This window comes from Gorilla gorilla, chromosome 6 (assembly GCF_029281585.2).
Source record: "Gorilla gorilla gorilla isolate KB3781 chromosome 6, NHGRI_mGorGor1-v2.1_pri, whole genome shotgun sequence".
Taxonomy (NCBI): domain Eukaryota; kingdom Metazoa; phylum Chordata; class Mammalia; order Primates; family Hominidae; genus Gorilla; species Gorilla gorilla.
In genome coordinates, this window is record NC_073230.2 from 26,091,458 (window position 1) to 26,108,102 (window position 16,645).

General features: G+C 36.5%; 1 protein-coding gene and 1 long non-coding RNA gene across 5 annotated transcripts in view; one reads left to right on the forward strand and one right to left on the reverse strand.

Annotated features, from left to right (window-relative positions):
• HDAC9 (histone deacetylase 9) overlaps positions 1 to 16,645 on the forward strand; it is an 857,715-nt gene that overhangs the window by 498,841 nt on the left and 342,229 nt on the right. For all 4 annotated transcript variants that reach the window (XM_063708393.1, XM_063708395.1, XM_063708394.1 and 1 more), the window contains one exon: positions 10,637 to 10,717. In XM_063708393.1, coding sequence (XP_063564463.1) covers positions 10,637 to 10,717 — 81 coding nt within the window. The remainder of the gene's footprint in view (positions 1 to 10,636; positions 10,718 to 16,645) is intronic.
• Positions 1,114 to 10,628, reverse strand: LOC129523799 (uncharacterized). Its single transcript, XR_008667423.1, has 3 exons — positions 10,525 to 10,628; positions 5,633 to 5,865; positions 1,114 to 4,027 (listed from the first exon to the last, which is right to left on the reverse strand). It is a non-coding gene; the product is annotated as an uncharacterized lncRNA (long non-coding RNA).

The following is a 16,645-nucleotide window of genomic DNA, read 5'->3' on the forward strand; positions in this document are numbered from 1 at the left end:
TGCTAAAATAGACAGCGGATGTCTGTACCGTACCACATCCTTAGGAGCTCTCCTGCTGAGGCAACTACAAAGAAACAGTGATTGCAGCATAATATCAGACAGGCCAGTAAAGGATTTTCTATGAATTTGTAAGCAAAATGATATTAAAGAACCTGGTCTGGACAGTTTTTCCACTACTTTTTGCTGTGGTAGGCTTAAAAAAGCACCATCTTCTTATTCCTGGAAAATTCCTGGAAAATATTAAGGTCCTGAGTATTAAAATTCTATTCCCTTGCCTTTGTGCTGTATCATCTACAAGTTATGTTACAGAGGCATGAGAGGCATGATATTGCAAACTGATACTTTGTTTACTGATAAATGGATAGCTAAAACCTGGCTTAGTAATAACTTTGTTGTACTATGATGTAAGAAAGAAACAAAACAAAACAAAATAAACTCTAATGGGCAGAGGCTTAATCATCTTTCTAATGGCAGTAGGGGAAAGGGATCTTCATCACTTGCTGGTTTTATGGCAAGTGTTGGTGGAGTTTTTCTCTTCTTTTGGCCTCCATCGTAACAAGGGCAGAGCCATGAAGGAAGCATGGGTTGGATACCATGCTTCCGAACAGAAAGTTTTCCAGCCTAGCCCTTTGCTACTCTTAAAGTAGCAAAAGTATGTGTGGGATTGGGGTGCTAGAGATGGGGTGGCTGGCAGGGACAACTCTCTCTCTAACCTTTTAGTATACATTGCAGACCCTTTCTGTGTCATTAGATAATGCCTATTTTATTGCTGTAGCACTTCTCTAAATTTAGCAAATTATTTCGGTTTCATATCAAATTATTTTATATCAACTCAGTATCTTCAGGAGAGAGCCAATTTCCTTCTCTGACTAATGGCATAATACTCACTGACTTGTATGTGACTCTGCATATGTTTTCTATATTATGGTAGAGTTAGGTTTGTTTATTTGTTTTGTGGCCTTTCAGCACAACTTAAAATTATTAGGTATTCTTGAAAAATTGTCCACTGTTTAGTGCAAGAAATGTATGTGGGAGGGAAGATTGGGGATCTCATTTTTTTGCCGTATAGTGTTTTGATCTAGAATTAGGTTTGTTTATAAAACCAGTATTAGATAGTAGGTAGACTTTTCTGCTATGCTTGGTTCTATTTCCTAGAAACACATGGATGTGTATATATTCTACTGTGGTAAAGTAGGTAAATTACTCCCTTTGAAATTGTGATCTACAAATGGTTTCTATGAATACCTTTAAGAATATTTTGGAATACAGTTTTTTATTAACTAATTGCCACTGTTTCAGATTCAGATGGTGTGCTAATATCAGAATCTTTCCTTTTCAGTATCAAACTCGAGATTTTGACAGGCGAATGCTAACCTCAGTCACACTGGATAAAACTCAGATGAAAAGCAGGCATTTGCATTTTAGCAATGAGAAAAGCAAATCTTATCAGAGGCCTTTTCCCATGTGGAGCTGATTCCTTTGAATCTGTTAAGAATTCTTCCCAAAATTAGAAACAAACCTATACTTTTAGGTACATGTTTGTACAGTGGTTTGATTATTAAATCTTGTCTTAATTAGGCAAAATGAAGACCAGAAAACTTCAAAGTCCAAAGCTGATCTTTATATGTTAACCTCTCTCAGCTTGGGTGTTTAGATGACTCAAGCAGGTCGCCAGTTGGCTTTTCTCCAAGTATGTATTCCATATGTTTAATCAAGTTGGCATATGCACATTGGGTATTCTCCAGATTTTGAAAATATTTTACCTGCCCTCAGTTGTCTAAGGGGACAGAGAGGAAGCTTATTAAAGAAAATATCAAACCCATGTCCTATCCTGAAATATTCACAATAGAACGCTTAAGAAGTGAATGGCTAGTGTTCACCTGCTTCCGTGAGGTGACAAGGATGTTTATTTCACATTGGGTCAGATTCATAACTTAGATGCCCAAACCTAACATGTTTCTGTATAATATAGTGCTGCATACTTGATTTAACCATTTAGAATGCCCATTAGTAAGAAATCACCACAGAAATTTTGTCATTTTTCCCCATTTCCATGGATGAACCTTTATGAAACCCATTCAAACTGAAGCAATGGTCCTTACTCTTGAGATACTTATAGCAGGAAATACAGGCACACATGAAGATGTCGACATACAAATGACATATTTGAATATATCTTCTTTTATTTCCTTTTTATGATTCTTTTTTGAGGAATTTAGAGAAACAAAAAATGAAGTGGGAACAAGAAAATATAAGTAGGATTATTTCTAAACCTGTATCAGATTAAATATGATGGGCTTCCTGGTATAAAATTTGTAGTAATGTGTTTGAATTACTAATAATCTTCAGAAGCATTAGAAACAAAGCTATAGTTTTAGGGGCATGGGTGATGCAATGATTGACTTATTGAATTTGAAAGAGTTTTTCATATCTTGCTATTATTTTAATGTGTTTATAAAATATTCATGTTCAGTGTAACTACATAATGTAACTGTTATTAATCATACAAAATAATTTACCTACCTGTTGCCTTATACTTTAATATCATATTTGGGATATTTGTGGGATAGTTGTGTGTTCTAACATTATTTGCCTCTTATAGTTATGGTGTAAGTGTTCAAGGGCTTAGCAGAAATATCCCTGGAATGGGCTTGTCTAGTATTTATACTGTTATATCTGCCAGTAAATAATGGGGAAAGTCAGAAAGGAGAGTGCTGGGCTGGAGAGGAAACCCTGTGAGAATGATTTATCTCTGCTCATGAGTTTGAATATTCTATTTTTCACTGAAACTGTTTTGAGAAGTTTAATCATAAGGAAATCAAGGCTTACAACATTTGATCTTTTGTTTTCTGAGACATTTTACAAATCAGAAATGCATTAAACAGGTTATATTGCTAATATATGGTATTAATATTTTTGTGCAATGATGTCATTGCACATTCTTTTATATCATTTTTCCCCAATACCATGGAAGAACCTTTTCAAAAAATCAAGAGTTTCTTTATACCAGCATCAAGGGAAGACTGATGTTTTTGCCAGTACACCTTGCTTTTCTCATTGGAGGAAAAAAGAGTTTCTAAAGTAGAACTTCCCTCAAATACAAAATATGAAACAAAAAGTAATAAGGTATTGGTAATTTTCTCCTGGGCCCATTTCAAGTTTAAATATTACCACAGGATTTTTTTTCTGGTGAAATAAAACTGTAATTGATTAAAACAGAATACGTAACAGTTGTTTAGACATACTGATGATTTTAAAGAAGTATTCTAAGCACTGCCTAAAAAATAAATGGGCAAATCTCTAGTCACTTCATTATCTGAATGATATATAGAAATTTTTCAAAATCTCTTTAGGCATTTTTGTTGTGAGGTAATTTGACATAGATCTCTGCCATGCCCCATCCCCTTGACAACATTATTCTTTATTTCTCTGAAATAGTATTAATAGAATTGCACTGATTCATGCCTAGCAGTTTCTATTTTAACTAGAATATTAATATCTTTATTAATATCTGTTTTTCATATTCATTCCATTAAATCCATAAGAGCAGAAATTTTAAGAAAATTTATACTTTGTTTAGTACTTACTTTAATGAATTATTAATCTACGTATGGATGCGTTAAACAAATCATTAAATACTGTGTGCAGACACAGTTTTAAGCACTAAGAAAACAACCTTCAGTGTCCTCATGGAGCTTATAGGATGGGGAGCAGGAAGTGAATTATTGAAATAAACAGTAATACAGGCCGGGTGCAGTGGCTCATGCCTGTAATCCCAGCACTCTGGGAGGCCGAGGTGGGTGGATAAGCTGAGGTGGGGAGTTCGAGACTAGCCTGACCAACATGGAGAAACCCTGTCTCTACTAAAAATACAGAAAATTAGCCGGGCGTGGTGGTACATGCCTGTAATCCCAGTTACTCAGGAGGCTGAGGCAGGAGAATCGCTTGAACCCAGGAGGCAGAGGTTGCAGTGAGCCAAGATCCTGCCATGGTGCTCCAAACCTGGGCCACAAGAGTGAAACTCCATCTCAAAAAAAAAAAAAAAAAAACAGTAATACAGTGTGTTAAGTATTAGGAAAGGAGACATGAGAAACAAAACTGATATCTTTAAGGAAATAAAACTTGAGTTAATTACTTCTCTGGATTATCTTGTTCTTATTATATCTCACTCCCTTTCTTTTTCTTTCTTGCTTGCTCGCTTGTTCTCTTGCTTTCTTCCTTTCTTATATGCTCTGTGATAAATATCTTGTGCATTCCTATGACTGGCTATCAGCCAACACTTTTTTAAAATCTTACATAAATCATGAGATGATATCTTATATATGCCAAGGTTCGGTCTAGATATAAGTATTTATTGTATATTTATTACTGTGATACTTAGGCATTTTGACATGAGTGCTATTTTATCATAATAAAAATATATCTAAGACAAGACCAGTAAATGTGAGGTCAAGCAGATGTCCTGTGTTGCCCTTATTAAAACAGGTAGATGTTATGTTTATGTTCTGACAAGCAAGGCATGAATATAATTATGCTCAAATGCTGGATCTGAGCTAATGGGGAGCTTTCATTAGCTTTTGGAAGAGAATTTGACTGTTTATTTGAGTAGTATCTGTATTATTCCTCTTTTGACATAATTTTCTAACATGAATGTTATATATTCTCTGAAATCCTCTTGATTTATACCCATTCCCTGTCCCCAACCCTCCATCCACAGTAACCTAAGAGAGTATATTCTTTCATGCTTGTGGTCACATACAAACATAGCATGCATGCCTGTGTGTGTGTTAATGTGTTGCCTTGTAAAGTGTCCCTGAAGGCAGTTATAATGTAGAACTATTTTGTGCACTATTGAAAAAAGTATATATTTTGAGAAGGAGATTAATTAGAAGAACAATTCTTTACATGTGTGTGTATTCCAAAAGTTTACATTTTTTTAAAGTTATACTTCATATTCTCAAACAGATACTTTATATTAGCTGTATTCTGATGTAATTCTATCCATGGCTTACTTGTAAGCAAATTAAATGTTAAGTATAATTACACAAGGGCCATTTACCCACTTTTGACTTTTTGCTGCACCTATTTCTTCTAGTGTACCTCTTCCTCCCCTTATTTTAGGCACTGTGCATCTTTTCAGTACCTTCTCCATAGATACCTTAGGGTAGGGTCATTTAAAAACTATCAGCTCACTTTTATATGGAGGATCTACTATAAGCTGGACTCCATACCAGAATTCTTACGTCTATCATCCCTTCAACCTTAACAACTCACTCTTTTTTAGTTCAAGAAAATTAATTTTACAGGGCTGAAGTAGATTGAGCAAGGTGGCAGGGCTAGTGCAGAGCTGAAATCCTAGCATAGGTTGTATGACACAAAAGCCTGTCCTTAATCATTTGTGCTTATGATTACAGTCTTATTTTATGACCAAGCAGGAAACCGGCTTTTCCTAATTTTATTTTTGTCTAAAAGTAGAAAATTCACAGTTAAAAACAAGGCAAACAAACATTAAAAAAAGTAGGGTGATCTTATTTTTCTTTTGCACCGGTTTAGATTTGCCACGATGAAGAAATCCCCTTTCCCAGCTCTGCCTCCCAACTTTCCACACATTGACCTCCTTCAAGTTACTCACTTGGCAGTCTTTGCACGTGGACCTGACGGTGAGACATTCAGATATCCTGTTGCATTATAAGGCTTTCCAAACGGTGCAGAGTGAATGCAGTACAGAGCCAACTACAGCCAGGCCACATTTCATTCCTTTCTTGCATGTTGTCACATTGCCGTTGTTTTAGATTGGACAAACATCTTCTCACGGAAGTTCTGGGCAAGCCTGAAGCTGGAAGTTACCGACTTCATCAGGTTCAACTGAAATGCAAATGTTGGCATCTCATCTATGGGTGGTTGGAAAATGCCTTGTTTTATGTTTTGAAAAATGGATGAGTAGAAACTGGAACTGGGCTTTCATTTAGGAAAGCAGGCATTAGTGTTGTCAGGTTTAATTTCTCTCCATCCATTTGACAGCTTGTTTCCATGCAGGGTCTTTTAATCACCAATTTAGGATTACATTTTGCCCATTACATGGATAGTATGTCCAAAAACTTTAGCAAGCATTGAAAGGCAGTCTTAATTTTATAACAGCAAAAAGCCTCCTAGATTATTTATGTATCTATAGAGGTTTATAAAAGAAACTTTGACGTTACCCTTAAATCGATGTTATTCTGAGATAATTGGCCCAATATAAATAGATTCTTTTAAATACGTAGTGGTCTCCAAAAAAATCCACTTATACAATACCAGCTTATATCATCACAAGGAATTCATATAGATGTATTTCACTATATAATTACAAGTTGATGGTTTCTAACATACAGAAAGTGGCTTGTTGCTTTATTATTAGATGTGATGAAATCCTGTGTTTGGAAAAGAAACAAAATGACCATTTCAGTGGATTAATGTGCAGCATCCATAAACATTCCCAGTGCTGCTTTCATAACTTGGAGGCCAAGGGAAGGGACCTAGACCTTTCCTTTTCACTCTGCACTGTTAATCTAGTCAGAGACGCTTCTATTGAATGAGAAAAACAATAGTTGGACATGACTATGAGGTAAGAAAACGGGGGGAAGAAAAATATCTGGGGAATTAAACCACGTGAATTGTTTGATTGATGTTGATTCCAGGCAGTTCAAAGGGAAAGGGAAGCTAAATAATTTGGTTGTTTCCCAACCTTGACAAGTAGTTTCATGTGACAGAATGAAAAAATTAGGTCTTGCTAAGGAATTTTTAATATAGTTAAGTGATTTGTAGACATGAAAACTGCCAGTGGGTAGCAGTCTCTTTTTTTTTTTTTTTTTTTGCATATTTTGGTAGCTTGCAAGTTCCTGGTTTTAGTTCTTTTTTCCTGTATCTTTCAGCTCTTCCTCTAACTACTTATGAAATCTGAGGAACTACAGTGACCCTGAAATGTCATCTGGTCTAGAGTATTCCTCTTCCTGCAGGCAGAATTGCATCCAGAGCTATTCTCTCATATCTTAAATGTACTGCTGCTCTCTTGCTATTAACCTAGTTGTATCAGCTAGCAATATAAACTCCTGCAACAGTCTCCGGTCATGGAATAATTGATGATGTTCCACAAAGACTTATCTATTAACAACCATTACACTTCATTCTGGAAATGAAAATAAAGAAGGCATGTTCTTTCCCTTGAGTGGCTCAAAGACCTGTAAACGGATCATTATAATCAAATATGATTCTATCAAATGCATAGCTCACATGAATTGCAAAATCTATCATCTTGATAGATTTTTCAAGAGAAGTTTCTGAGGTCTTGCACAATTATTTGTTCTGCAATATTGGTCAAGATATTCAACCTTTTTGTTTAATAATTCCATAAACAGCAAATTTTTGAGGTTTACAGTGAGGATTACATGAGAGAACATATCTGAAAATGCTTTGTAAACATGATAAGCACCACTAAAGTCTTATACAGTATTTAAATTCTTCCAAATCTTAGCTATTGTGGACAGTGCTGTGACAAACACAGGAGTGCAGATATCTCTTTGATATACTGATTTCCTTTCTTTTAGGTATATGCCTAGCAGTAGGATTGCTGGATCATATGGTAGCTCTATTTTTAGTTTCTTGAGGAACCTCCAGACTGTTCTCCATAGTGGCTGTACTAATTTACATTCCCACCAGCAGTGTACGAGGGTTCCCCTTTCTCCACGTGCTCACCTGCATTCATTACGGTCCATCTTTTGGATAAAAGCATTTTAACTGGGGTGAGATGATGTCTCATTGTAATTTTGATTTTCATTTCTCTGATGGTTAATGATGTTCAACATTTTTTCATATAGTGTTGGTCATTTGTATGTCTTTTGAGAAGTGTCCATTCATCTTTTGTCCATTTTAAAATCAGATTATTAGATTTTTTTCCTGTTGTTTGAGTTCCATATATATCCTGGTTATTAATCTCTTGTCAGAGGGGTAATTTGCAAATATTTTCTCCCATCCTGTGGGTTTTAGCTTCATTTTGCTGATTGTTTCCTTTGTTGGTCACTGTGTTTAATTGGGTTTGCCCTGCTTTCCAGTTTACCAAAGTAAGGAATTGATCAATGGGGGAAAGGGCGATGTTTATGAGTTGGGAGAGAGTAATTCATTGGTTTGAGATTTTGTCTGTTCTGAGACCCATTCCCAAACCATCAATGATTAGCAAAGAAAATAAGGATGCCTTTCCACACTGTGCCTCTATTTTCTACTCTTAAAGAGAAAGGGAGGAAAACTTGGGCAGAAAGTATACTGTCACCTGAAGGATCCGAAAGATTATCAGGGAAAGAATCCTATTAGGTAATTTTTAAAAGGACGTAAAATTACGCAGTGCTATAAAAGAAGGGAAAACTGCTTATTTTTGTCCTAGTTAAGAACACTGCCCCAACCCCTGCCAAGAAATCTTGGTTAAGAATTCCACACTCTTGCTGAGGATTGTATGTTTTGAAAATTCAGTCTTCCTCTTTCTACTTTTGCCTCCCTAAATCCAGTCTTCCATAGCAGCCAGAATGATCATTTCAAATGCAAACCAAATCATGTTATGGTTAAAACACCCTACTTGCTCCCTCTTGTTTGTAGGATAAAATCCAAACACTTTTACGTGGCCTACAAGGCTGTCATGATCTGATTCTTGCCTCCTCCATTGCCTTCATCATCTCCTCCCTTCCCTCTCTCTCTAGGCTCCAGCCACACTGGCCCCCTCTCTTATCTTTGGGGAATCTCCTTCCACCTCCAGGAGCTGCACCAGCCACTGTTTTGTGTGGAAGGCTCAACCTCCACGTCTTCTCACGGTTTGATTGTGTTTTGGGGTCTGTCTCAGCTCAAACCTTACCTGTTGAGAGGGGTCTTTATTGCCCATCCAAACGAGTAAACACAAACACCCACCTGCTCACCCCTTCTTTCATCGTTCCCTATCACTTCAAGTTTCATTTTTCAGTTGCTAATTTTCTGCCTCCCCTACTGTGTGCTGGGATCTTGCTTGATCGACCTTTCTTTTCCTAAGGCCTGGCATATAGTAAACGCTCAATAAAAAATTATTGGAAGAATGAAAAAATGGGTGGGCAACGTTCTCAAACTAGTTGGAACAAACCTTCAGTTTCCTTCCCAGAAGGGAACACTTATTGAAGTTACTGAAATATTAGGAAGTTTTGAGAACCAGAGGAAAAAAAATTTAATTGCAGGCATTGTTTTGGACAATCATTTAGAGTTAAAAAGATGAAGCAGCATTTATTAAAAATTCACTTCGTGCTGAGATTAATTTTGAACCTCTTTAATATTGCTTAGAAATGGTATTTTTCAGTTTAGACTTCAATTTGTGTGAATAATGAAGCAATATTTAGAAAATCTTTCTTCTCTTGTTATTTAATTTTGGTTTATCTGATTACTTCCCTAAAATGCACAGAAGCAAAATGACATGGAGTATTATTTTGGCTTGAGGTTGGAGTTCTACTCCAAGTAGACCTCTCAATTTGAAAGCCCTCCAAGCTCTGCATGTTGTTTTTGAGAACAGTTAGTCCATACCTAATCTATTTGTGAATTGAAACATAATTTTATCATTATTTTTAAATCTAGTTTCCTTGGAGCTTAAGGGAAATGTTTTATTTTCCAAAGGAAGAATATTACATTTATTTAAAAGAAAAAAAAAGCAAAAAAAAAAAAAAAAAACCAACAACAACTTCTGCTATTGCCATTCCCCAAGTACAATCTGTCTTAAAATCTGAGGCAAAATAAGAAAGTGATGAGTTGCATTGAAGGTCACTTTGCATAGTTTAATAATCATATTCAAACACTTGTATTTAATGGTATGTTGACAATGTCAGAAAATCAGATGTTTATGAGGAACAGATTTATTCTTGCATGATCCTGTTCTTAGTTGATATTTTGTATCTGAAGATATTTGTTGGGATGCAAAGGATTTCTGTGGGAAACATTAAAATTATAGAATTTAAGCATATTTTATTTAAAAGTACATATGCTTATAGAGACTTATAGACTTGTATCAAGTTATATAATTTACACAGAGGTGAACTTAAAGTGCTAACATGTAAACATTAGTGACAGTCTTTAATTATTATTTAATGAATTTTTCATCATGTGCCAATAGAATATATGATGTTAAACATGGAATGTGAGATTCTGAAATTAAGGAGTTTGCTATAATTATGACCTGAGCAGGGATTGATAAGAATTGAAGTTTAGTTGTAATCCTTGAAGACTTTCGAAATTTGGATAAATTATGATGGTATCTGGCACACAGAACAACATCTGTTTGAGTATATATAAGTGTGTGTGTGTTACAAACTCAGAATGGTCATAGGCTGCCCGTGGCATGCTTAGTGTTCGGCCCAATTGGTATACAGTAGCACAGAGAATAGAGAGACAGCCTGACAGATGAGTATGAGCACAAACAAAAGGCAAAGGAGAAGCTGTGCAGCTGCCCTCTTCTTCATCTCTGCTGGGTTCCCCACTGAAGTAACTCACCTGGTGTCAGACGAGTGGCACACGGTGTGTTTTACAGATGAGGCCTCAGCAGAGATTCACACAGGCTTGCACCTTTATCTGTCCCACAGATGTTTCGTCTTCTGTTTTCTAGCCAGCAAGGCAACAGCTCGACTTTGCTAGGGGATCACCTCCAGATGTTCAACCAAAGGGAGACCCTGCCACCCCACTGAGAGTAAGCAGACATCTCCTCACTACATCTGGGGCCACTCAGGGACAGTACAAATTAGAAAAGGGTTAGCCATACCAGCTTTGCAGTGGTCATATTTGTAGTTGAGAAACACATAGAAAACAAGAAATTCCAAATACTCATTTTCCTAGTAAATAGTCGGAAATTTACAAATAGCACAAAGTAACTTTTATAGGAAGTAATTCAAATCTGGCAGGCAAGAATTTCTCTGTGACTTTTGTTTGTAAATTTTCCTTGCTGGAGTTAATTGAAAATTTTTCCACTGTGACAAATTTGACTGTTTAAACAAAAACAGCCTTAGTCAGATACCTAAAATAAGAAGTGTAGATTAACTCCCTTTCTGCATTTATATTTTGCAACACTGGCACCGGATGTCCCATTTGTCTTTTTTGTATTTTGTGAATCTTTACAAAGAGCATATTTTATTCCAGAGAAGATGAAAAACGGGTAGTTATTGCTCTTTTAGACATTGACTTTGTTTTGTAATGTAGGAGAAAAAGTGTCAAAGCATTGTTACTAAGCATTAATAATTTTTTCAGAAACGTATGAAGCTCCAATTAGGTGTTATGCAATGTATTAGGTACTAGGATATAACATGATGAAAAACATATAGCTCATGCCTTATGAGATTTATATTATAGTCTGGGAGATAACTATATTGTAAACAAAGATAGCGATATGATGCCAGACAACAATAAGGACTCTAAAGAAAATATATTAATGAGATAATAACAGAGGTAAAATATGATAAGAAGGAGCCAGTCAGGCATGTAAAGATTTGAGGGAGTAGAGAGAGCACAGCATAGACTCAGGCCTTGTGGGCGAACAAACTCTGCATGTTTTTATTCACGGGGCAACCAGAGGCCAGGGTAGCTGGAGCATGTGAGAAAGAGAGAACAAGATCCCAACTAAGGTCGGAGAAGTCGGTGGTGCCAGGTTGTCGAAAGTCTACGGACCATGGTAGGAGGTTTGAATTTTATTACAAGCATAATAGGAAGTCAGTGGGGGATTCTAAGCAGAGAATTAATGTTACCTAAATTATATTTTAAAAATAATTATTAGAGCTACTGTAAGAGATTGTACTGTTGAGGGCCAAGAGGGCAATCAAGGAGCCCAGAGTAGGGCCTTTGGGTAGTTTAGGGTGAAAATGATAGTATTTAGGAGCACAGTGGTAGCAGCAGAAATGGAGAAACATGTTAAGATAAAGCCTTTATTTTTGGAGGTTGAATTGCCAGGGCTTGCTCACAAACTAAATGAAAAAGATGAGTGATAGAGAAACAAGGATAAATCCAAAATATTTGGCTCATGCAGTTGGGTAAAGCTGTTTACTCAAATGAGAAAGATTGGGTGATCAATACGATTGGGTTAGATGGGAATAAAGGTTATTTTTGAGGTGTTTAACGTTTATGATGTCTATTAGATATTCTAGATCTAAGAAAAGAAGTTAAGTACGCAGCTAACTATGCAAGTTTGGAGCTCAGGGGAGAGATTGGAATTGCTCCTATTAATCCAGTTGTCATGAGAATATATAGCTATTTCAGAGCAAAATGTGGAGTAGAATGGTATAAAAAGTTCTAGGTTTCTACTCTTTTTTTTAAATCAAATTCATATCTTACAATCTTAGAGGTGACTTGTCTTTTTTGGGCATGAGATTCCTTATTTAAAAAATAAGGGTTTTTAAGAATGTTATTAAAAGATTTTCAAGTCCAGCATTTTATATCTATATGTTTTCTACTCAGAAGTTACTGTTTTATATCAAGAAACATTTCTTTTACAAACCATGAAGGAATTCTGTTCTTGGAAAAAGATCATTTCACCGTTTGTTCTTCTTGCCAAGTGATCACAACGTTATTTATTCTGGCTTTTTTCTTCCCCATGTTTCCTTTGATACATCAGAAGTGTAGATGAAGCCAAAGAAACTGACTGGAACAAGTAGAATTATTTCTGTATTGCATATCAAAAATTGTTATATATACTGTCATATGCATATCTGTGTCAGTGAGGTTGTAAATACTGACCAGATTTGATTAATGGACTGAACAATGTGATTTCTGGGTACTTCAGTGACTTCACAGGTCAGATTTCAGAAGGTCTTCTGTTAAAATGTACATATAATACGTTCCATGGAAACTCAGGGGTTTGTTAATATTAGAGATTTTCTTTAACTTGCTAACGACGGGAAATTATATTCTAGTAAATTAACACTCAGTTTGTCTGGTCTTTGGCTGCAATGGTAATACCAGTCTCTTATTTTCAAAAATGCTATGATTTTTGTCTTATTTCCCTTTCTAAAATGTTTCACCTTTGCTGCCACCTATTAATATCATATTTAAATGGCCACTGGATTTGGCATCATTGCAGTCATTATTGACCTTACCAAGAGATTTTGGTTAAATGGTGTAGAGGAAAGCCTAGTTGGCTGGATTCTAAAGAGAAGGGGAAAAGAGAAATGAAGACAGTGAAGAGCGATAACTCAAGAAATTTTATTGTGAAGGGAGGTATGTAATGGTGTGGGTGGGGGAGGAGGTCAAGGAAAGTTTTAGTTAAGATGGATGATATTGCTGAAAGAGTACTAGTGAGAGCATTCCAGCAGAGAGGGGATCTGTGTGATGGAGGACACAGTGGATAATTGCAGGAGTGGAAGGGATCCAGAGTGTAAGCCAAGGGGTTGACTGAGATAGGAGTGCAGACATTTCATTCATTGCAACAGCAGGAGGGGTGGATGGGATTGCTTAATAAATGTGCTGGTAGCAGGAGGCTGAGTTTCTCTTCTGATGCTTCCATTTTCTCAATGAAATGAGAAGTAAAGGTATCTGCAGGGAGTGAGGAAAAGGGGAGAATGTTAGAGATTTGAAGGGAGAGGAGGTAGTATGAGACAGTGAAAGTAAAATAACTAGAAAAGTGGAATAGGGTTGCTAGGCAGCACTGAGACCCCATTGGAGGGTGTAGTCATGAATTTGGAGAACACTCAGCATGATCGTAATTTGTTTATTTGTTTCCTAGCTCATTCAGCTGCTTGGGTTTGGCAGAGATTTAGTATTGACCAAGGTTAGAAGTCTTATTTGTCCAGTAAAACCCTTATTGAAAGGGGCAGGAGCACTGATGGTAATATAAAGGAGTGGTTTTCAATGAAGTATGGAACCTAGTCCAGAAAGGAGGGAAGTGAGCAAATGAAGGGGACAATATGTAGTGAGAATGTGGCTTGGAAAACCTCATTCCTAGAATGAGGAATGGTTGGAGTCAGACTATTCTGAGAAAGAGCCAGAAGAAAGGAATGATGTTTGAAATTGAGATTTAGAGGAATGCAGGGTTACTGATAAAGATAGGTCTCAGGTAAGGTCATAATGTTGGGGAATGAGGTCAAGTGGAGGACAAAACCATCGGAGGTTAGGAGGTTGAGACACTGAGAGGCCATGTTGTGGCCAGGGATTAGGAAGGAGAAGAATCGCAACAGAAGACTCTTTTTACTTGGTGGGTGATATTTGTGGCTTCCTCTTAGTTATTGAATATTTCCTGTAATGTCAGACATCCAGAAGCTAGCTAGGTTCAAAGTCACGCCCTCCCTCCCCCTCACCCCGCAGTAAGCAGGGACTTCCGACATAGCATTTCCTGGACACTGGCTCTCTGGCTAATCTTTCATCGGTACTCAGTTCCTATTCCATGACCACACATCCCATATAGTTCTGCTATCCTCAAGAGGCCCTTATTGGCAGGATCTTTTGAACACCTCTCCGGGTATCTACTTGAATCCTTAGTGTCATTGGTCCACTAGCTCTACTGAGCAGGTTCCCAGTAACTTTTCAGCTGTGCTGTGTTAGTGAGAGGGAGAGTTTCTACAGCTCAGTGAGCATTTGTCCAGTCTTCTTACGTTTGGTTTCTCTGATGGGCTCCTGCAGCCTCCTTCACCTGGCTTGTATCTTTTCTCAGATAAATCCCTTCTTCCCACAAGCTCCCCTCACCTGCTCTTATTTGTAGTCTGAGGTATGAGTAAGGGTTGCAGCACTGACTGATAGTCTCTGTCCCTCTCTCTCTCTCTGAATAATGAGTGGATGTTTGTTACCCAGTGTCCTTATTCCTGGCATCCCAGCCAAAACTAGGAATTTTTCTTTAATATCTTGTTTGTTTCTATGCTGTTGCGTATTCTTTCTTAAACAGCCAATTAAATGGGATCCTACAACTTTGTAGTCAAAATTTAGGACTATTATATTGTCTCGTTTCTCCAGAATCTCAGTAGTGTCCAAAGTAGTATGTATTAAAGATAAGAAGAGCTGATTAGTATTCAGAATTGGGACAAAAGTCCTGCAAATAGTTTCCTAAAATATGCTTAAAGTCATCTAAACCATGAGTAAATGAATGTCCTCCTTCTCCCGACTGCCCAGTAACAATGGATGTTAGATGGTAGGCACAAAGGAAATTCATATTCAAATTTCTTCATTGTGATATGAGTTTTGATTGGTATATGTTTTCTTAGCTTGATCATGTCTGACTGACTTTGGTGATATTTAGGTCTTATATGTGTTTTTCCTAAGTTATATTTTATTTCTCTAGATTCTTACTCTTCACCCAAATATATTATAAATTGTATCATCTACTTTAACATTATCTTTCGGCATGTTCCTCTGGTTCTCAAACTCCACTAGCCTTTTGGTAACTTAGATGCGCTGGTCTCCTTTTCCAATCCAAAGTCCCCACAGACTCTGCCTTCTACCGGAAATGCTCCCCACCCTTATTTCCACCCCTGCTTCCCACCCCTCACACATGTAACTTACTCCTTTCCATCCTTCATTCTTTGTGTCTAAACCTAAACATAACACTTCCTCAGCTTAACTCCCTTAACAGTCCCCATTTGCACTGCTATGCCAAGCAGTATGTGCTCTTATAACACCTTGTGTTTCTTTCTTCAAAGCATTTTGTCATATTTGAAAATAGGAATAAGTATTTGAAGCTTTCTAAGACATTCACTAAAAGCTCCATGAGGGCAGAGCAGTGGCTATTTTTCTAATGCTTAGCATGGTGTCTTGAACATAGTTGGCACTCAGTAAATATTTGTTGAACAAATGAATGAAAATTCCTAATAAATCTACCTACAGTGAAATCAAAGGACTTTGTTAGTGTGTTCAGGGCCATTTGAGGTTGCGTGGACTGCAGGAAAGTCTGTAAGCCTAAAGAGGCTGAGGTGTCCATCTAAGTCTGAGTACTTAAGTATTCACATTTTAAAACATGTATTTTGTAATTATGTGTGAGTGGGAGGTAAGCATGAATTTGACAAAGAAAAATCTGCATTCATGTTTATGGTGGTAGTATTATAAGTGTGCTGCTAGTTACAATAATTGGCATGTTGCTTACATAGGCACTGACTTAGCAGAAAACTAACAACTCTTGAAAACACAGTTCAAGGTCTGCAGATGATTTGGTCCACAGGGCCACTGTGAAATAAAACAAATGGCCAGTGTGAGACAAAATAATCTTGAGACTTTTCCCCCATTTATTGAGCTTTCATGTTATGATATTTTGCTGTTGTTTAAGTTAGGCATATTGTCAATTATCTTTTAAAATCATTAAGCAGTTAATTCATTGACTTCTGAAAACTAAGTTCAATCTAATTTATAAATAAATAAAATGTCTAAATAATGATTTTCAAATTAAAAAATAATTTCCTGATTCTTTTCTAATATTTAATTTCCATTTGAGTCTGTTCATAAAACATCTTATTGTTAATTTTTTTAAAATCATACACCTCTTTAAAGTTCAGAATATCAAAATAAATATTTCTAGTTCTTACAAATATATATAAGAAGATGCTTTTTCATTTGACTGTCGTTTCTCTGTATAGGTACAAGAAAATTAGACAAAGACTATTAGCATTTGTGTTCTGGCTTTCATAGCGTTTAACATTCATTGAAAAATGATATT